The sequence below is a fragment of the Taudactylus pleione genome, unplaced genomic scaffold (assembly GCF_031769625.1).
Source record: "Taudactylus pleione unplaced genomic scaffold, aTauple2 ptg000703l, whole genome shotgun sequence".
In the NCBI taxonomy this organism is placed as follows: Eukaryota; Metazoa; Chordata; class Amphibia; order Anura; family Myobatrachidae; genus Taudactylus; species Taudactylus pleione.
In genome coordinates, this window is record NW_028285105.1 from 3,611,436 (window position 1) to 3,633,064 (window position 21,629).

At 44.6% G+C, this 21,629-nt stretch overlaps 1 protein-coding gene across 1 annotated transcript in view; it reads left to right on the forward strand.

Annotated features, from left to right (window-relative positions):
* The window catches only part of CFI (complement factor I), a 79,690-nt gene extending 61,475 nt beyond the window's left edge, over positions 1–18,215 (forward strand). Inside the window, exons 10-14 of the mRNA XM_088456387.1 lie at positions 371–480; positions 2,039–2,142; positions 8,693–8,976; positions 13,104–13,205; positions 17,952–18,215. Of these exons, the coding sequence (XP_088312513.1) occupies positions 371–480; positions 2,039–2,142; positions 8,693–8,976; positions 13,104–13,205; positions 17,952–18,169 (818 nt within the window). The 3' untranslated portion in view covers positions 18,170–18,215. The remainder of the gene's footprint in view (positions 1–370; positions 481–2,038; positions 2,143–8,692; positions 8,977–13,103; positions 13,206–17,951) is intronic.
* Positions 18,216–21,629: the final 3,414 nt, after the last annotated feature.

Consider the following 21,629-nt stretch of genomic DNA (forward strand, 5'->3'; position numbering starts at 1 on the left):
ACTGTGCATTTGAATATTCACTTCTGAATCTGAATATACTTAAAAAAAAACCCTGCCTTTTAATGGTATGAAAAGATAGATTTGTTTATTTGATCATTGTATAAATATTTTTTTTATGTTTTATTTTTTATGTTTTATAAATTTTTTGTTTTTTATTTTGTTTTTTTATTAATTGATTAATATTACATACAAAATGTAATATCCCAACAAAGGTACATTAGTGCAGTACAATTGTTTCTTATTCTAATTGAGTGAGGTTTGTTATACTGCTGCAGTATTGCTTGTTCCTCCTAAGTGATTTGCGCTGGGTGGTTTCTCTTTTTCTTAAAATAATTGAAATGACTAATGGTTGCCTTGTCTTTCCAAAAAGAAATAAAGTTAATAAAGGACTCTCTCCCAATCCTAAACTGTGGAGTTGCTCAAGAAATCAATGGACCAAAGAGAGTGAAGAGAATCATTGGAGGACAAAAAGCAGAAAAGGTACACCTTGTGTAACTCCCTAACACAAACACATCTGCACTTACAATTGCACTTACAATCGGCAGGGCCGGCGCTTCCACTAGGCAAGCTTAGGCAGCTTCCTAGGGATGCCAACCACTACAGGGCGCCCGTCCCTCCGGCCTAGCGATTGCACCCCCCATTTGTCGGCCGCCCGACTCCTTCTCTCCTCCCCCTGGCCCCAGCAGCAGCCGGAGAACGGAGCTCACTCCTGAGCTCCGGCTTCCGGGTCACGACGTCACTCCCATAGTTCTGAGGAGCGAGTGCCAGGGACGGACGGCAGCAGGCACTGGAGCGGGGTTTAAGGTAAGTATTGTTTTTTTTTTTGTGTGTGTGCAGGGGGGGGGGCTTACTACTGGGGGCACTACAGGAAGCATTGCAGGGGCCTTACTACTGAGGGCACTACGGTGGCCTCACTATTGGGGGCACTACAGGGGGCCTTACTATTGGGGGCACTACTGGGGACACTACAGGGGCTTTACTACTGGTGGCATCATATGGGGTACTACAGGGGTCTTACTACTGGGGGCACTACAGGGGCCTTACTACTGGGGCATTACAGGGGCCTTACTACTGGGGGCACTACTGGGGGCACTACAGGGGCCTACTACTGGGGGCACTATTGGGAGCACTACAACTGGGGGCACTACGAGGGCCCTTACTACTAGGGGCACTTCAAGGGGCATTACTACTGGGGCACTGCAGGGAGCATTACTACTGGGGGCACTACAAGGGCATTACAACTGGGGGCACTACAGGGGCCCTTACTACTGGGGGCACTGCAGGGGGCATTTCCACTGGGGGCACTACTACAGTGGGCATTACTTTTAGGGGAATTACTACAGGTGGCATTATTACCTCTGGGGGCACTGTGTAAGGGGCACCATTACAGTGGGCATTGCATAAGGGGCACCATTACAGTGGGCATTTAGTGTTTTAGAGGAACTACTACTGTGGGCATTGTGTAAGACCTAAGTTAGGGGGGGGGGCCATTAAAAATTTTGCTATGGGGCCCAAAAAGGTCTAGTTATGATACTGTGTTTGTATATATATCAATATATATATATATATATATATATATACTGTGTATATATACATACTTCTGCCTGCACCCCCCTCTTCGTTCTCATTTAGCCCCTCAGGTGAAAATGACTTGGCACAGGTGAAGTGGCGGATAAGTCTATATTTATATATATATAAATATTTTTTTTTAACACAAAACTTATCTGCCACTCCACCTGTGCAAAGTCATTTTCACTTGAGGGGCTAAATGAGTGTAGGGGGGGGGCCTTGGTGGGTGCGCATGTAGAAGTTTTGCCTAGGGTGTCTAGAAGTCTAGCACTGGCCCTGACAATCGGTACTGAATCAGGCCAAGTGATCGGATGTTAACACGCATCATGCAAGTGGGCAGAATATTCATCTATGAAGTCGAGACATTGATTATAATTGTTTGTTACTTGCACCATTATTATTTCCATGAGCAGAGTAGGTAAGACTGTAATACTTTCTTGAATAATGTGTGATTTTTTTTTTATTTTAGAATCAGTTTCCATGGCAAGTGGCGATCAAAGATAGCGGCAAAGTTAACTGTGGCGGGATTTACATTGGTGGCTGCTGGGTTCTGACAGCCGCTCACTGTGTAAGGTACATGATTGTCCAAAAGTACTGCTGTAATAGCGTTACTAGATGCCGGGATGCAGGTGTGGGACCTATTCGGAGTTGGACAGATCTATGTGCATGGACGCATTGGCGAGTGTTTGCCTATTTATGGATCTTTACGTATGTCCATCCTATTCCGAGTTGGACGAAACTTGGCTGGATATGCCTTTCTGTTAAATTGGGTGATAACAATACGATCACATTGAACCGCCCTGACCTGTGGGATTATTATTGGCATGTATCAAATGCTCCATGCAATTCTGAGATGTGCATATGGGGAAGGGAAGCCTGTTTCTCAAGTATAAGCGAGGATGGGGCTGGTGCTAGTGCCGATACTAATGATGACGGTTCGGCTGCCGGCATAAAAGGAATGGGCAGTCAGGGCCGGCTCCGGGGCTAATAGCGCCCTGTGCTGGCCGAATGCTCTGCGCTCCTTATGCGTGCAACATTGGGGCATGGCCTAATTACCATAGGCCACGCCTCCTTACGTGACGTTATTTGAGGGGCGTGCCCGCATGGCACACCTCCAAATAATGTCAGGCTGGGGAAGAGCCTCACTAGCTGGGCTTCCCCCAGCCCTGTCACGGCACTGAATGGATGCCGCGCACATGCGCGCAGCATCCATTCAAATTCCAGGGTCCCAACCCCCCGATTTGACCACCTGCGGGCCACTTCGGCTCATGCTGAAATCGGGATGCTGGGGAAGGGTGCGCCCTCTATGAGTGGCACCCCTGTTCGACCACTCAGGTCGAACACCCCTAGAGACGGCCCTGTGGGCAGTAGATCTTTGTAATAAGCACAATAATATTTTCTTAAGATAATAGGGCCTGATTCAGAGCCGTTCGCTATTTGCGGTCGTTCGTTCAAAAACAAGGGGTGGCTATTCAAATGATCCGTTCGCAAATTGCAGTCTGTTCACACCTCTAAGTCTGAACGAGCGAGCAAAACATACGCTCGTTTATTTGTTAAAAACGCCCCCTGGCCGCTCGCACCATACGTCATGTCCGCTATTTATTAGATTAATCGAGTACATCGACCAGCGTATGAACTGCTCGCTATTCTTGTGGTTGGTTTTTGCTACCACAATCTTGCGAGCAGTTCTGGCTATAAAATAACCCAGTGACGTGGTCAATGACGCTGCTGTATTAATTATGCACACCCATAAAACGCCCGTTTTGACCTTTAAGCACGCCTGCGTTCTGATCTCCACTCCCCGTTTTCAAGCACCTTCCCCTGTTACCACCCACATACGCCTCATTCTGTCACTCAAAATAGCAGGCATTCGCTATATTGCGAGCACATGAATTTCGGCCGCACTGACTGGTTCGCGCATGCGTATAACGATCCGTACACATGCGCAGATGTGCGAACATCGCTCGGAACGAGCGTACTGCCGCTAGCGAGTGGCTCTGAATGAGGGCCATAGTCTTTAAAAAAATATTGTTATTAGAGTTATACAGGAGTGAACATTGTACCTGAAAATAATGCTACAAAATCCAGCAATCTGCTGTGAGTTCCTATTACCTTCCATCTCTTCAACCGGCTTTGTACACTGCCTGGATGCTTCCTATATAACTGGGTGCTACCATTGCTTCCTAAAACTGCTCATTGATAATGTTCTAACCTTTGTTTTTGATGTTTATGTGACCTCACATTCATTATCGCTCCTTACATTGTACTTCCTTTTCCAAGTGCAAACTTTCTGTTATTCAACCTAATTTACTAAAAAGCTTTGCACTTTCTAGTGATTATGTACAGTATGCTCCTTATTTACAGTTGTGCCCTTAATTGCTCTGTACTGTCTTATTCAGCTTCCCCTATACATTCCCTCTAATCTCTTCCCTCTCTTACCACATATCTTATAAGTCACCCATTTGTTTTATTATTCCCTTTTGTTAACTTAACTTAAGCCTAAACCTAGAAATAAACACTCTGACACATGTATATGGAATTAAAAGAGGTCACAGCCAGAATTTATTGATCAAATTGAAATTTTAGGATAGGTGGCAAGAAGAAAGCAGTGCTCCGAGGCCACAGCCTAGATACTAATACTAAATAATAGGGGCGGATTCCCACCCTGCGCAGACTGATCTGAGGCAGTATCATCCTCCCTTAATTGGCACAGTCTTGGCCCCTCCCTTGGAACGGAGGCCAGGTCCCCCCTTTAGGCGGTGACCAACTTGCCGCTATCAAAGGAAAGATGCTACCACAGGCACTCCTGCGCTAATAATAGGCCACCCAGGAGCACTGCTTCCCGCCAAAGCCTGGTTCGCAGAACCAGGCCCACCACCAAACTGTGAACCTTTTGAAAATAAAGAAAACTGCAGGGGTCGCTGATGAACAGCTCTAGCCCCGCGCCTGTGAGGTGTACCCCATCGGGCCTATAAATGCTCTCCTCCCCATAACGTAAACTTCGGTGTTGTATGACGTGTCAGCCAACGCTACTGACAGACGTGCAATGGCCATATCGGCTCAATCCCCACGCACGTGCCCAAATCATTGCCTCCCAAGTAAATGACCACCTAGCCAGGGGCCCCAAACTTCTCCTCTGCTGCCCATAGGGCATCTAGCAGGCGCTTCTAGCGCATTTCTTGGAATACCAACCAACGTACTTTAATTGCTCACAACAAAAGCTGGGCCTGTAATGCCAATTGGTGCTAGCTAGCCCAATAAATATATAGGAATGCCCCATAAACCACACCCGACAGTTATCACTCCCGGACAACCATGTCCGAATGTTCACCTAGTCAGAAATTGGCAATTATATAACAACAAGCTAGCCCCAAGGAAAGGCAAACAATAGTTGGATGACCCAAATGAAGTTGAATAACAAAAAACCTCTTTGAAGGCAAAACTGAAAAGCCCTTCAACCTCCAAAGTGGCAGCAGGCATAAGGCCGCTGGGTTTCCCAACAAACTTGCAAGGAGCGCAACTACTTAATGCAACTGATCCCCCTTTAAATATGACTTCCACCACCCTAACTGTTTTTAATGAGTCAACTCAAGCACCTGCAATCGCTGCACGAGTTGCTGCCCCTATCCTAAAAGAATGAGTCCCGCAAAGCGCTGTAGACAAACCTAAAGCAATAAGACAATTGTGAAACACCCTCGTAAACCGCTACCAGGACAAAGGGGTTAGATTAGCATAGATACACCACTGCCCGCCACCTGGAGGGCGAATATTATTAAAGCACCCTGAAAGAGCAACTGGACAAATCACGGGATCTGCATGCGCCTGATGAATAGAAATCCATCACCCCCTGACCAGTGAATCTGTCTTAGACCTATGTATTTAGCATAAGATCAATACCGGCTTAATAACCACATTATTTAACATTAAACCTGATAGCGCAGAAGTCTTATTAGCAGCAACTAGCTCGCCCATTCTAAAAGCCGTAAAGTAAGCTAATGAAAAGGCTAAACTAAAAAGGGACCGCTTAGTACTCGTCCAAAGCAACCCCCTTTACCGTCCCAATCAAATCCTGTAATAGGGCCGGATTGATGGGGCCTGTGTTAGAGCGCTCCCTTGCACACCCTTTTAATGCCTTGGTTAGTATAAATGATTTGTCAGGATCCGCCAAACCGTGCAACTTGGATAATTAGAGATACCGGATAATGCTGCAGACATAACCTTACAACGACCCCCTTCATGGCAGCTCCAGACAATCTCTGCCATACAATCATCAACCATCTTACCTCCCCCGCTCTTGGAAGCTAAAAAACCCTGCCAATCGTACCAAACCGCCATGTAGGTCTTTAAGGTGCTAGGTGCCAATGACTTCAGAGTGAGGCCCTTGATGCCGGTGCGATGATTCGCCAGGCATGGAAGGGGCAGGTTAAACCATGTAAACTAGCAGGAGACGCAGGCGAATGAAACCTCTCCCACCGAAAACAATGTAAGGCGTCCGCTATCTTGTTTGCAACATCCGAAACATGCCGTGCCCTAAACTCAATATTCATTTGCACACATAGCAATATCAAATGCCTAAACAACCGTAAGGCCGGATCTAAGTCCATCCCTGATTAGTGCCAGCCTGTACCATGCCTAAGTTATCACCAAAACAAGATTTGCCTATTGCAAAGTGTCACGATCATGGCTGACAGGCTGCCAAGATCGCGGTCCTTACCGCTCCGGGCGCTCTGGCGCGGCATCTCCGGCAGGGGTGCAGGGTCCTGGAGAGCAGTGCTGGGTACTGTGAGCCTCCGCAGACTAAGGGCTTCCATCTGGAGGCAGGTGAGAGGGAATGAGACTGACAGCGCTTCCGCACGGTGACCACTAGGCGTGGCCATCTTGGATTTGGGCCACATGTTGATTTGGGCCAATCAGGTAACAGCCTGGGCTAGGGAGGCTAGCAGCCAATCCTGCACTACCTGAGGGTACTAATAGGTTTGTCAAGAGGCTCCTTAGTTGCCAGTGCAACGTCTATCACAGCGTATGCTGTGAGCTAGTTCTCTGTGCTCCCTTGCTCCTTAAAGTGCCATCGCTCCAGTGTGTTCCTGCAGTTTCACCGTCTACCCCTATTTGCCCAGCCTACCCTGGTTCTCTGAGTACCGCCAGCATCTCCCAGCTTTGTCTCACCCTTTCGTGTATACCATTCCTTCATGAGTCATACCCCCCTAAGACCGACTGCTTTCAAGTACCCGCAAACGAACCCTCACTCGCCATCCGACTCCACTCCGGGTCAGGGCGCACACCAAGCCGTGACACAAAGCTTGTTAGTCCACAGCTCAACCGCCACTACAATTGGGAAAATCTCTAAAAGCAGGATGTTCTTGGTTAGGCCCTGAACCCCACAAGAATCCGGAAAAGGCTCCGTGCACCACTCCCCTTCAAAAATGCACCAAAACTTAAGGTACCGAACGCATCTATAAACAGTTGAAGTTGGAATTGGCTACAGGTGCCAGGAGATTCGCGCATAAAAACCATCCAAATGTGCAGATCATCACTCAGCTCCAGAGTGATGCAGATGAGGTGATGAGGATTCCTAACCCCAGCTGTGGCTCTCTCTAGCCGTCTACAGAAAACCCGAGCCCTAGGTATGACTCTAAATGCGAGACCCAACAGCGACTATAACTGCATTAGCAAAACCTTTTTTGCCAAAATGAATGCTTCTTGAAACTCCCCCAAATGCCACATCTTCTCCATAGGCAAGCGGCATAACCCTATCATGGTATTGATTTCTATACCCAAATAAGATATGCGCATAACTGGACCCTCTGTCTTGTCATGAGCCACCGGGGCTCCCATAACGACAAACAAGGCCTGCAAGGAAAAGAGTAAATCCTTGCAAACGCTGGTATCTACTGGCCCCCCCTAGCAGAAAATCATCCAGGTAGTGGGACACACAAGTATGTCCTATACCCGCCTGGATGCACCACTGCAAAAAGTAACTAAAACACTCGAAGAAAGTACACAAAATGGAACAGCCCATCGGCAGACATCTGTCTATGTAATTGAGCTCCGCAACTTCAAAGCCCATATATTTAAAGGACTTGCGGTGAATGGGCAGCAGCCGGAAAAGCGGATTCGATATCCGCTAGTAGAGCCCTCCCCCCGAAACGTTGTACTATTTCCAGGGCATGTTTGAAAGATTGGTAAACGACGCAGCAATCTGACGGATCTAATGTGTGGTTGACCGATCCCTCAATCTGGGTAAGAGAGATGCTGTATCAAGACAAAATTTACCCGGTTTCTTCTACGGCACTCCCTTAAAGGCGGTGCACATAAATCCTTCAAAAGGGGGGAAGCAAAAGGGGCCACACATGCGCCCCAACCTGGCTTCCGCCTCCACTTTACACCTAACGACTTTTGGATGGTCACGCGCCGATTTTAGATTTCTCTTAGAAACCTCGGATATCTCCCGTGTCAAAGATAAATGAAAACCAATGCCAAAACCTTGCCACGAAAAAGGCTGCTTTCTCCCCAAGGGGATAACGACCCGACCAGCTCCTCAAAAACCCCAAATGAATCAGCGACAGTGTTTTACTGAACACCTCTGTGCTGCATGTTGCATTATTCTTCTCAACCTGTCCCTGCGCCGCAGACCTGCCTGCACTCCTTGGCTGGGTGACCGCTCCTGCAGAGCATGCAGATATGCCTATATCCACAGCCTACCCCTTATGACACTGCACGTTATTAAATGCGTAGGACTACCCGCTACTGATGCCCGCAGATCCGGGGCGGGTCAGAAAGGGCTGCTTCCGACCAGCCGAGGAATCCACAGGCATGCTAGGCAGTTGATCGAGTGGGAGCCAAACCTCGACGTACTTGAAACCTAATTGAAACACTGCCTACTCCTCCTGCTGTGTCAAAGTTCTACCCAGTGTACACCAACGGGTGATCTGACAGGGACCATAACCCCCCTAAAACCTCGCCAGGATCCAATTGTACCACCTAGTGTTAGTTTCATCCCAAATGGTTCACGGGTGTCTAAATGCATAACCAGATAGTCGAGCAGACCAATTAGTTTTATATGTAAGATATATATATTATTTTAAATGTATTATCTTTATATAGACAATTTATTTTTTTACAGGGAAAACCAGCCCCAGAGGTATCGAATAATTGTTGAGCTGTTGGATCGTCTGGCTTATGACCAAGATGTAGATTCTTTCCCAGTGAAAACTGTAAAAGTCCACGAAGGATACAACCCTAGCACATATGAAAATGATATAGCTCTTCTGGAGGTCACCAATATATACAAAGACCCAAAATGTATGCAAGTTAACAATAACCTTGTAACTGCTTGTGTTCCCTGGTCACCACATCAGTTCAAGGTGGGAGAAATTTGTACAGTTTCTGGATGGGGACGTGCAGAAGGTATGATTTATATATTTCTTGTTAGTAATCAAAGTGTTTTCTGTTAATTAATCCATTCATGGCAATGATTTCCCCACTCTGCATTGATGCTGTCATTATAATGATCTGGCAATATTGTTGCAATAATGCTACAGTTCATTTTGAAAATGCTTTTTTCATAAATGAAAAATTGTAATCACTGTTAATGGTACATTATGAGAATTGCTAAAAACATAAAACATCAAGTTCATCATCTGTAACACAGTTTTATTGATTTGGAATTGCTATGTTTCTGTACACTTAGCAGGCTCATATAGAGTTGCACATAATAGCATCCAAAACATATCTATATAATCTATATAATAAGCAAGAAAGCATGTCTGTCTGTCTATTTGTTTGTCCTTTATGTAAACCCAGAGTTTTGGACCTAGCTCCACCAAATTTGTTCAGGGTGGTATAGTTTGACCAGAATTAGGTTTTTGTCTAGGTTTGAACTTCGTCAGGGCCACACACTGTCACACAATCCCATAAAACTGGGACACTCTTACATTACACAGGTTTCGGGGCTGGCTACAGTGGAAATTGTCAGTCTGCACAAAAACATGTGTGAAAGCTACAAAATTATTTTAACCTCACAGACAGTCTGTGCAAGTGTCAAACTTTATGACCCATGCAAGTTCTTATTAAATCCAGAATTTGTCCTTTTTAAAGTGACCATATATATTAGTCAGCCCTCTGTGTTTGCATGCAAGGGTGTAACTAGAACTTTATGGGCCACATAGCAAGATTTTAAAAGTCCATCCCCAGAGGCAAAAATAAAACATACATTTACCACCACACAGAGCCCATTCATGTTATGCCTCACAGAGCCCATTCAGGTTATGCCACGCAGTAATAGTGCCCCTTATACATTATGCCACACAGTAATGCCCTTTACACTTTATACCACACAGTAATGCCCTTTACAGATTATGCCACATAGTAGTTGTGCCCCCATAAACACATTCCACACAATAGTAGTGCCCCTTACACATTATGCCACACAGTATTGCCCCTTACACATTATGCCCCGTCCAGCAACTCAGCTCCCTATGTTCCTTCAGCAGCCTCTTGCCTCCCCCTGTGCACCATCAGCAGCCAGCAGGTGTGGATTCAGTGCCGGGCCACCAGCTACTTAAAGCTGGTGTACTGGCAGGCAGCGGCAGACATGGACAGATTGCGTCAGCACAATTTTAATCTGGCATCGGTCGCCAATCAGAGCTCACGGACCAGCAGCCAATCAGGAGACACCACTGCTGATTGCCTGCTGGTCTGTGATCTCTGAATGCCTCGCAAAAATTGGCGCTGTCTCTCCATGTCTGCCTGCCTTTGCGCCAGCTGTAATCAGGTGGCGGGCCGGCACCAAATCAAAACAGTTTTCACCTGGGCCCCCCCTCAGCAGCCATAACTGGACCGGCACACCTTGTGTGCGTGACTGGGTGCAGGGGGAGCGGCAGGCCTCAGAGACAGCTCGGACATCATAGCAGCCGCACCCCTTGGACCCACAGTAGTTACGCCACTGTTTGCATGCATGTTAGCAAACAGTGGAATCCTTTTCAGGATCAATGGAATGGGGTTATAGGCAAGGACAATGTAAACAAATAAAATGCTGCAGGTGCACTTCAGGGCCCAGTCTTCAATCCAGGCAATGCTGGGTATCCTAGCTAGTATGTAAACTGCGTAGTTAAAAATGTACATGCTTATCTGAGTTGTACAAGATATTTGCACATTAAAAAAAAGTAAAAAGTTATATATATATATATATATATATTCTTTGTCTTTTTACACTGCAAAGGTCTTTGATCCAGGGTTCGATTAGCCACATCAGGCAAACCTTTCTGCAGATATGCTCGCATCTATTATTATTATTATCATTTATTTATATGGCACCACAAATGTACCGCAGCGCCTTACAAAGCACATAAACAAGTTGTAGACAAGCGACTTACAGAACAATACAATACAGGACCAGGACATGGATAATATATATTGCTACATTAGTGACCATAACACCCAGATAAGCATCAGAGCATAAGCAACCAAGTGTTAGGTGCCCTAGTGGTGAGTAAGAAGTAGATGAAACTAAAGTAGGGAGAAGTACAAGAGGTTAGAGGGCCCTGCTTATAAGAGCTTACATTCTAAAAGGGGAGGGGAAGACAAACAGGGGTGACACAGATGGGGAGGAAGGTGTATGTATCAGGGAGTTAGAATGACAGCTGGAAGGCTTTGATGAAAAAATGGGTCTTGAGAGCCCGTTTGAAGGATTGCAAAGAGGTGGAGAGTCTGATGGGGAGTGGGAGAGAGTTCCAGAGGTGGGGAGCAGTGCAGGCAAAATCTTGGAGGCGGGAGTGGGAGGAAGTAATCAGCTGGCATGAAAGGCGGCATGCATTAGTTGAACGAAGAGAGTGGAGAGGAGAGTGAAGGGAGATGAGATCAGAGATGTATATGGGGGAAGATTGGGTGAGGGCTTTGTAAGCGAATGTGAGAACCTTAAATTGGGTTCTAAAAGGGAAGGGGAGCCAGTGGAGGGCTTGTAATAGAGGGGAGGCAGATGTAGAGCGTTTGGAGAGGAAGATAAGCTGTGCAGCAGAATTAAGGATTGACTGGAGAGGAGAGAGATGGGATTTGGGGAGGCCAGATAGGAGGAGGTTACAGTAGTCCAATCTGGAGATGACCAGTGAGTGTATGAGGGTTTTTGTAGCATCCTGGGTGAGATAGGGTCTGATCTTAGAAATATTTTTGAGATGGAAACGACAGGACCGTGAAAGGTTCTGGATATGTGGTTTGAAGGAGAGGGATGAGTCCAGGATAACTCCAAGACAGCGCACTTTGGGGCTAGATGAGATAGTTATACCATCAATTGATAAAGAAATAGTGGGAAGTGAGGTTATGTAGGAGAGTGGGAAGACGATCAGCTCTGTCTTAGACATATTAAGTTTAAGAAATCGCTGGGACATCCAGGAAGAGATGGCAGAGAGACAGTTGGAGATACGAGTCAGAAGAGAGGGGGAGAGATCAGGGGAGGAAATGTAGATTTGAGTATCATCAGCATAGAGATGATAATGGAGGTCAAAAGAGCAGATGAGTTCACCTAGAGAGGAAGTATAGAGGGAGAATAGAAGAGGTCCAAAAACAGAACCTTGGGGAACACCTACTGTAAGAGGCTGTGGGGGGGAAGAGGAGTCATGAGAGGAAACTGAGAAAGATCGGTCAGAGAGGTAGGATGACAGCCAGGAGAGGGCAGTGTCACGTAGACCAAGGGAGTGAAGGATATGCAGCAGGAGAGGGTGATCCACAGTGTCAAAAGCAGCAGAGAGATCAAGGAGAATGAGAAGAGAGTAGTGGCCCCTGGATTTGGCAGCAAGGAGGTCATTACTGACTTTCGTGAGGGCAGTTTCAGTGGAGTGGAGAGAATGGAAGCCAGACTGAAAAGGGTCAAAGAGGGAGTAGGATGAAAGAAAAGTGGTGAGGCGGTTGTAGACAATCCGCTCAAGGAGTTTGGAGGCAAAAGGGAGGAGAGAGATGGGTCGGTAGTTAGAATGAAGGTTAGGATCAAGGGTAGGTTTTTTAAGAATGGGGGAGACAAGGGCATGCTTGAATGCAGAAGATACAGTGCCTGATGAGAGGGAGAGGTTAATGAGGTGGGCAAGATGGGAGCAGGCACAAATATTGTCATATTAGCAGAAGACACCTTTTCTGCAGTCAGACTGCACTTGACTATACATGTTCTGTCTCTCCAGCCATAAGGAGATGCAAGTGTACGCATTTTGGGTGCGCATTGTCAGTGTGGAAATGTGCATCCTAAGCAAAATTGTACATGTTTAAATGAGCCCTATAGGATGTGTAATATATATATGTATATATATATATATATATATATATATATATATATATTTATTTATTTTATTTTTTTTAATTATTATTATTTATTTATTTTTGTAAATGATACCAATCGCCCGATGAACTGCATGATGAACTATTTCCATTACTAATACCTTACGATAAACTCTATATATTGTAAAAATTATGATATGAAACATGTTGACATGAAAAATATATTTAGTAATATCTTAACAGTCTATGTTTATTTGTCATGTCTTTCTTTTTAGGGTTTTCCAAGGTGTTTCATCTAAAGTGGGGTCATATTAGTCTGATGGATAATTGTTCTATTGTTTACAAGGAACGTTTCCTTGATAAGATGGAATGTGCAGGTAAGACTTGTATCTGTTGGGCACTTTTTGAAAGCAGGTGCACAGAAAAATGTGCTGTTCTCCTTACAACCATGCTGATTCTGTTATTTTTCCTGTGTCATTTAAACAATAATGTAAAGATTGGTTGCTATAGGTTACATTATCAATAGAGTACTATTGATAGCAAAGCATATTAGTATTATTAATTTCTGTACACACTTTGGGTCTCATTTATGTAGAGCAGAACAGGCTAAGGGGTCTATTCATCATCACTTAATTGTCACAAAAGCAGGTGAAAAAGCAAATTTTCACCTGCAATTGTGACAATTAAGTATTCGGGCCATTCATTAAGAAGGTGAAGCAGGAGATATCACAGATATCTCCTACTTACCTTCTGTTTGCAGAATGGCCCTCTGTCCCCATACACTAGTATGGGGACAGAATTCATCAAGCTCCGAAAATAATATATATTCGGAGCTTGACTGCGGGGGCATTCGCCATTTTCAGATGGCGAATACCCCCGCTTGGGGTTTGCAACACCCTATGGAAAGTAGGTCCGGGTTGCGAGAAGGGATCCTTTCAGATCCCTCCGCCCGTGTCCGTCTCCTTCCGCTGGACATCGGGGCTCTTGTGCGCATGCGTGACCTGTAGATCGCGCATGCGCACCGCCGTCATTGCTCCGACAGGAGCAGTGAAAAGATTGACTGCTCCAAAAAGGATTTCACATCAGCTGCCACCACGCTGGAGCAATGCTGAATTGCTCCAGTGGCCGCGGCGAATTAGAATGTTAATTATCGGGGTCCGTTCGGACCCTGATAATTAACATCATGAATAGGCCCCTAAGTGCCTGATTCTTAGTTGAATGCAACTGCATCTACCGCCAGATCAACAGGCGGATGGAGCTACAGCTCCAGACCTCCACATGACAGCATAATGATGACCAGCCGCCGTCATGCGGATGGCCAGCCTATCAACTGTTTGTCCACCCGTAGCCATAACAATCATCATTAGTATGGTCACTTACACCCACCCCATGCTAAGCGCAAAAGATCCATCAGAAACAGGCGTTGTACCTGCAACTACACACTCCAAAAGAACGCGGATGTCTGTTTACACGCCCACAACATTCCCATGACATTTCCACCAGACATATCAGCTCCATGAGATTTCATGATCAGGCCCTATATGTAGTAGAAAGTAATTGTTAATGAGGATGTACTGTAGATAGCGGCATTTGCTGAATAGCAGATGTTTGCACCAGTGACTCTGTGTTGGGTGAGTGTCAGCGTGCTCTTTGCTAGGTTCTGAGTAGGGACCATGCTGTGCACCTAGTTTTGCAAAATAGAACAAGAAATAGATTATTGATATAAAATTAAAGCCATGATTATTGAAATGAGATAAAGGGGTGCAGAGGACATAATTTTAGGGAGCACACATCACAAAAGGACTTATTGCAGTAGCTCATAGTGTAGCTGGCAGAGATCACATTTCATTGTTTATTTTTAATGTTACTCATTTTGCGCCTTTTAGTTGCACTTCAGTAGAGAAGCGCATGACTAAGCACATTTTACCCAACTATTGTATTGGTGCTGCTGTCCCACATACTAATAGTCCAATTCACTTTTACCATTCCAGAGTGACGAGTGGCTGAATAGTCTCCTCTGTAGTAGCTATGGAAGTAGGCTTGGATAACGATGGGACCTATTTACCAATTAATATTTGTAGGATATCCCCCGAAAAACACACATGTTTTTGGTGTATACACAAATATTTAGGATCCCACAGGTACCAAAGAGGGATCGCAGCATGGGAGCTGCAATGCAATCGGATTTCCCAAGCTCCGGAATGCGATGGCCGCATATGCGCAGTACGCACAGAAGACCTGAACAAGGGAGCAGAGTGATAGCGGTATGCTCTCACTCTGCTTCCAGCTCTTCACCAGGATGGGCTCTTATCCAAGCAAGATCTTCTTACTAAGTTTCCGTCAAAATTCTAATATCCACATTGCAAATATAGACGTGATATATTCATCACATCCACATTTAAAGTGCAGATTGTGATCAATATGCCCTAACAGTGGTTCGCGACCAAGGAGATTGTGTTTCTGCTTTTCAAGCAACTAGTTCCACAGTATGGGTAGTAAGTTTAAACGTATGTCATAATCTTGCACAGATTTGGGAGATGATTTATTCAAAAAAGGCACACCATCACTTAGTGATCAATAGAGACACATGGCTGGCATTAGAGCCACATAGACATGCCGGAAGCCTTAAGGATCAAAACCTTTTATGCCCTCAATCCGGACTATGAAATATCCATACCCCTTTTATGCATTGCACATGCCCTTAGTCCTACCAGTCCTCTGCCAACAGACATCTTTTATTTAAATTAGGATCATATCACCCACTGATTTTAAATACCTTTCTTTTAGCCACTTACACTTGTGCCCCTGTACTAAACAATTATTGCTCTGTGCTACAAAGTCTCTCTCACAGCCAACTACTGTACAATATAAAATGCTGTTAGATGATATGTATAAATAAAAAAAAGCTTAGCTCAGCTCATACTATGGATAATATTATTGTGCAAAATATTGTTCCTACAATTGGTAGACACATAATTAGTGTGTACTGTTGTAATGCTATGAAATTACACTAAATGATGAAATGATCACATCACCCAGAGCTGTACAGGAATTCCTCTTATTACAAAGTAATCATATTTCTCCATATTATGCATGCAAGCTGGGCTGATGTTGCCATTAGGTGGAACCAGGCAATCACTTAGGGCTTCATGGTTTAGGGGAGACACTCTGGCAGAGAACTAAAAGAGCGCGGCAAGTTCCGTATATGTAATGTAGATTGCAATGGTTAATCTATGCTTCTTTATGTGCTTGCACTGTAAGAATAACGTAGATTGTATAGGTTATACATCTGGAGGTGCTGATGAGAGTGATTGCTGGAAGACTTTTTTGAAAGCTCTGTTTGTAGAACAATGGCTGTCATGAACATTCTTTTTATTTTGTTCAGTCTTTGCCATGTTGGTGCGGCATGAGGATGTCCAATGGGCCCACCCTGTATAGAAGGTCACATGTAGGCACATATATTGAATGCATTGTGTTAAATCTGGCTTTAGTTGGCATAAAAAAATGGGAACTCAAGATTACCATAGCCATGGAAAGTATAGGGCAGTCACAATAATCAAAGGGCAGGCACAGTGAATGGAGGCACAAGGCTGGCAGATTGAATGGGGTCATTATGCGGATACAACCGATGTAGACAGAATGGGCTGAGTCAGAGTTGCACGCAAGTCCATTTTGCGGATGAGCATATGCAACATTCAGCAATAACCGGTGATTCCGCTGCATCTACACTTGGCTGAGTGGGTGTAACTGGGTGGCAACGGGGAATTCGCAGGTGGGCTAAGTGTTACATAGGCGTGTAGGTGGAATTGCAGGCTATTCAGAGTTAAGCATATGCAGAGATCTGTCTGATCTCTTGCACCAGGTAGAGAACTGTCCACATGTAAGCTGATCGTGATGACGGCTACTTCCACAAGCGCATAGATGTGGGCACGTCTGAATACAAGTGAAGATCTGCATTTATTCCAAGCGTGCAATGCAATTTGACCTGTGATCAAGCCCAGAGTATGTAACTTGTTGAACACTGCTGTATATACTATGTGAATGGTTTGGTGAGAATGATAAATAGGACCTCTGCATTTTAATTATTCATATAATATTGATAGAAATACTGTCCCACTAATACTATCCAGCAATTCCTACTTATTTGTAATACTCCTGAAATCATTTTATAAAAATAAATAAATATTGTAATTTTTTGTTCGTGATTTCCTAATATTAATTTAATGGGGATAGGGGAGGGTCTGGAACGCACACCCTAATTTTATACATAATAAGAGGTGCTACCATGCTGAGATTTGTAGTGCCATGCACGAAAAAGAAGGTGCTGGTGCACAAGTAAGCACTACGGGCCTGATTCAGCAAGGATCGCAACTGCGATTACGCACACCATCAGACAATTGTTGCGATCTGTGCATGCGTATGTATCGCAGTGCACGTGCACTTACTAGCCCCTGCGATTGGGACTGTGATCTGACTATGCAGACCCATTGCAGAGTGATTGAAGTGCCGTTTGTGGGAGGTGACGGGGTGGTCGGTAAAACGCAGAAGTGCCAGTGCATTTGAACGCCGTTGCAGGGGCGTGCATAAATTAGCCACTGCAATGCCGTATGCAGCTTGTGTTCTCACAGCGTCCAACGAGGTTAGCAATTTCTGAGTAAGGTCAGAGCTTGTGCAAGTGTGCGTGAGGTTGCGATTGTACTCAATGTTACCGATCTTTTCGCAGTCTTGCTAAACATTACGGATATGTATAAGGTAAGGTGGGCATCCCTGTGTGGTGCTGTGATGGCATAGCGATCGAAATGGATTAACATTCTGTCGCAGTGAGACTGTATACGTAATTGCTATTGCATTCGCAGTTTCGATTCATAATGAATCAGGACCTAAGAACACTGATAGTCAAAACACATACAATAGAATGCAAATAATATGGGGCATTTTTGAGGTTCTTAGTGCATATTTGGCTAAACACATGAGTCCTTCCACCACGCAAAGGTGAATTTATGAAGTATTTATCATACTTAACATAATAGTGCCTCCTGTGTTATAATGTAATGCAAATAACTTATCTTGAAATATTTAAAATAAATATGTTACAAAAATGTATGTTTTATGTTTTGTTTCAGGTACCTATGATGGATCTATAGATGCCTGCAAAGGTGACTCAGGGGGACCACTAGTGTGCTATGATGCCAATAATGTGGCCTATGTTTGGGGAGTAGTAAGCTGGGGTGAGAATTGTGGCGAAGCTGGATTCCCTGGAGTGTACACAAAGGTTGCGAACTATTATGAATGGATAATTAGACAGGTGGGAAGAGCGCTCATATCTAAATATAACATATAATATCCAAACCTCACAATCTGCAAAAAGGTTGTTTACAAGATATCTGTGTGTCAAAAATGAAAAAACACCTGCTCATGTAGTTTATGTCTGTGTGCAGCAGCAATAAAGAAATATAATGTTTCTTGCATTTATCCTCAGTGTTTTTTCCATATAACATATTTTTATTGAATATATGCAAAAATTATGGGAATACAGAAAAAAGAAAGGTGGAAAACAACGGGGATGGAAAAACCAAAAGTGAAGTAGGAGGACAGGTCATCTACAGACATAATGCTAATAAAAAAACCACCCAAAGTGATAGTGTTAATATAGCAAACATCTGGTTCCGCCATTGGAGACTCATGTAGATTGAAAGGGGAGTAGGAGCTCCATGAACTAGAGTTTGCAGGGGTGGGGGAGAGGGGCACCCTTACTCTTACCCTCTGTGAAATATATGTGCCATGAAAACCACTTCATGATAGGGGAAGAGTAGAGTATGGAACCTCTTTAGATTACATTTCAAAATGAAATTGAGTTTTGAGACAACTTTAGCAAATGGAGGGGGGGGGGAGGAGAAATCCAATGTTGAGCTTTAGTAGCTCTAGCAGAAATTAAACTGTGACCAAGGACAAAACGAGCAGATTAAACTAAGGCCTAAAACATGTTGTATGAGAGCGTATACCACAATCCAGAAGGGATGTAAAACAGGGCAGTCCCAAAAAGTATGAAACATTGTACCATCTGAATGGAAGAGATGCCAGCAGAGATTAGACGTAATAATTTGTAATATAGAGGTAGTCAGGTATAGCGTATTTTAGTGTGATTAGTGCACTTAGAGAGCGAAAAGGAGGAAAGATTGATAGATTCCCACTGTTTAAGGGTGAAGGTACGTTGGAGGTCAGTTTCCCATTTTAGCTGAACAAAAGTCTTATCTGTCAAGTCTGGGGGCGACAGAAAGCAGTACCAAAAGCATATGGCACTACAGGAGGAAGTTTTCGAAGTCTATTGAAAACTCGATTCGGGGGTATCTGAAAAGTAGTGGGGCCAGTATTCATGTGGGAAACCCAATGTTTAAGTTGAAGAAAATAGAACCAGGCTAGGGACCTAAATTGAGTTTGGCACAAAGGTCTGCAAAAGGGAGAATAGAACATGGAGAAAAGAAATCAGCTAGATATTCCACACCCAGACACATCCAATATGGAGATGATGTAATGATCTCTCTAAACTCTAAAAGAGTTACAGTCCTGGCAGTAAGAGTAAAATCATGAGTTGGAAGCTTAATATCCCAAACATTTAAGGTATCCAAAACAGCTTTAGGGAATGTCTGGAGTTTTGGGTGAAACTGATGGGGTAACCAAAGGAGGTCAGTTAGAGGGAAACCATGAAGGAAGGCCCACTCCAGATCTACTGTATCCTCAGTGTTTTTAAGCATTTTATTATCATTAAAAAAATTTGTACCACTAAGTTTATAATATTTATAGTGGACAAATAGCCTACACAGTGAATATTATTTAATAATTACAGAAACATTTTGTACCAGTACACCTTAAAGGACAAACACATTGCACTTCAAGATATATTCCTACCCTCAGGAGATACTTCCACAACCTAGAAGTGCACCTCTGTTACAGAGTGCAACTCTTTCAAATTCACAACAAAGTCCAACCTCCCATCATGGGTGCCTAGAATGAGAGGGAGAAGGGAGAATTACATAAGCTCTAGCCGCTCTTGGGGCCCTGGAATGCAGGGGGGGGGGGGAGATGCTCACCATTGTGAGCACCACATCATGGAAATGTACACCTTGGACAAGACGTAGCCTCGGCCCATCTGGTGGTCAAGCCCCCTAGACTCTGGCCTGCCCAATTTCTTGGCAGCCCTCCAACTGATCACTTTATGTTGAAGTTAAACATGGGTCCCATTGAAGGCATAGAATGAAACTCAAAGGCCACCAGTTCTGGTCTGGGGCACAACTGAAGTCCTTTACTGAAATGGAAATGGCAGTGTGTTCCTTTATTTTCTTACAAAAATGTCACTCCACAAAACGAGCCAAACTGTTGCACCTTTTTCTTTTTAAATCTTTATTTATAAGGTTTTGAAGAATAGCAACCACAATAAACACAATGAGCAAAATAAACAAGGGACATGGCAAACGTACACATACAAATAAAAAAGCAATTTAAAGAAAAGTAGATTTGTCACTGAAGGTTACAACATATACAATAAACCAGACAAGAACATGGTACAACAAACATAGGGCCCGATTCAGAGATGGAAGCATAAGTGATCGCAGCTGTGTTTTCGTACGCATCACAGCTGCGAAAATATGCTAATGGTTGCAAAGCTTATCCGAGTATAAGGACGCCCACTGCTGCCTTCTCATATGCGTACCATGTCGCTTATGTGTGCAAATATCAGTAACATTGATGCACATCAAGCAGCCATCTTGCCCTTGTGGAAGATCTGTGAGCTCTCCTGACTCGCAGAGCTGCGTAGAAGATCGCATGGGCTAATTTATGTACGCCCATGCAACAGCGTTCAAATGGATAGACACGCATGCGTTTTTCAGACCATCACCCATCACCACCCACAAACGCTGACAGTCTGTCACTCACTCTGTGATGGATTCCTCTGTGCTTATACGATCTGCATCTGTAATTCACATTGCGTCCAGCTCTGAATCAGGCCTCTAGAACAGAAAAAAAGGTACAACAAACCCAGGGGGTCATTCAGACCCGCTCGTGAGCGAAGGTCGCTCGCTAGCAGGTCGATGTTGGGCGAATGCGCATGCGCACGATGGAGGGAGCTCGGGGTCTCGCACCAAAGGGGGCGTGATGTCGATGGTGAGTGACAGCACGCCCCCTTTGGTGGGCGTTCCGGGGGCATGGCTGCCAGACGGAGGCGTTCCCATGGGAACGCCTACCGTCTGAGTCCGGCCCCACTGACATCACTAGTGATGTCAGTGGGAGTGATTTTGGCTCTGATAGAGCCAAAATCACTACTGGGCTTGCGGAAGCGAGACCCTACCGCAGGGTCTCGTCGCAAGCCCGATGGTCGCGATGGTCTTGACCATCGCGACCATCATCATGGACGCTCGCATAAGCTGTGGGTGGTAACCCACAGCTATGCGAGCGTCCAAAAGGCCGCTCCACATTTAAATAGGACGGCTCTGAATCAGGCCCACAGTACAGAAGATCAGCGTCTCAGTCAAATCCAGAGGCCCCTAAGTTAGTAAACTGACACTATAGCAAGTAGCACTAAAGGGCAATAATAACTCAGTGGACTAAAAGACACACAGACAAATGTGGGCAGGTAGTAAATATTATTGCACATACAATCTAAATATATGGAAACCCATATGGCACAATAAAGGTGAAACGGGAACCCAAAGGCACCATTCCGGCCCCCAAACCACAGTATCAGAACAATATTACATCATAATAATAGAAGCCCAGCCCACAATAGAAAACACTGTATAAATAGC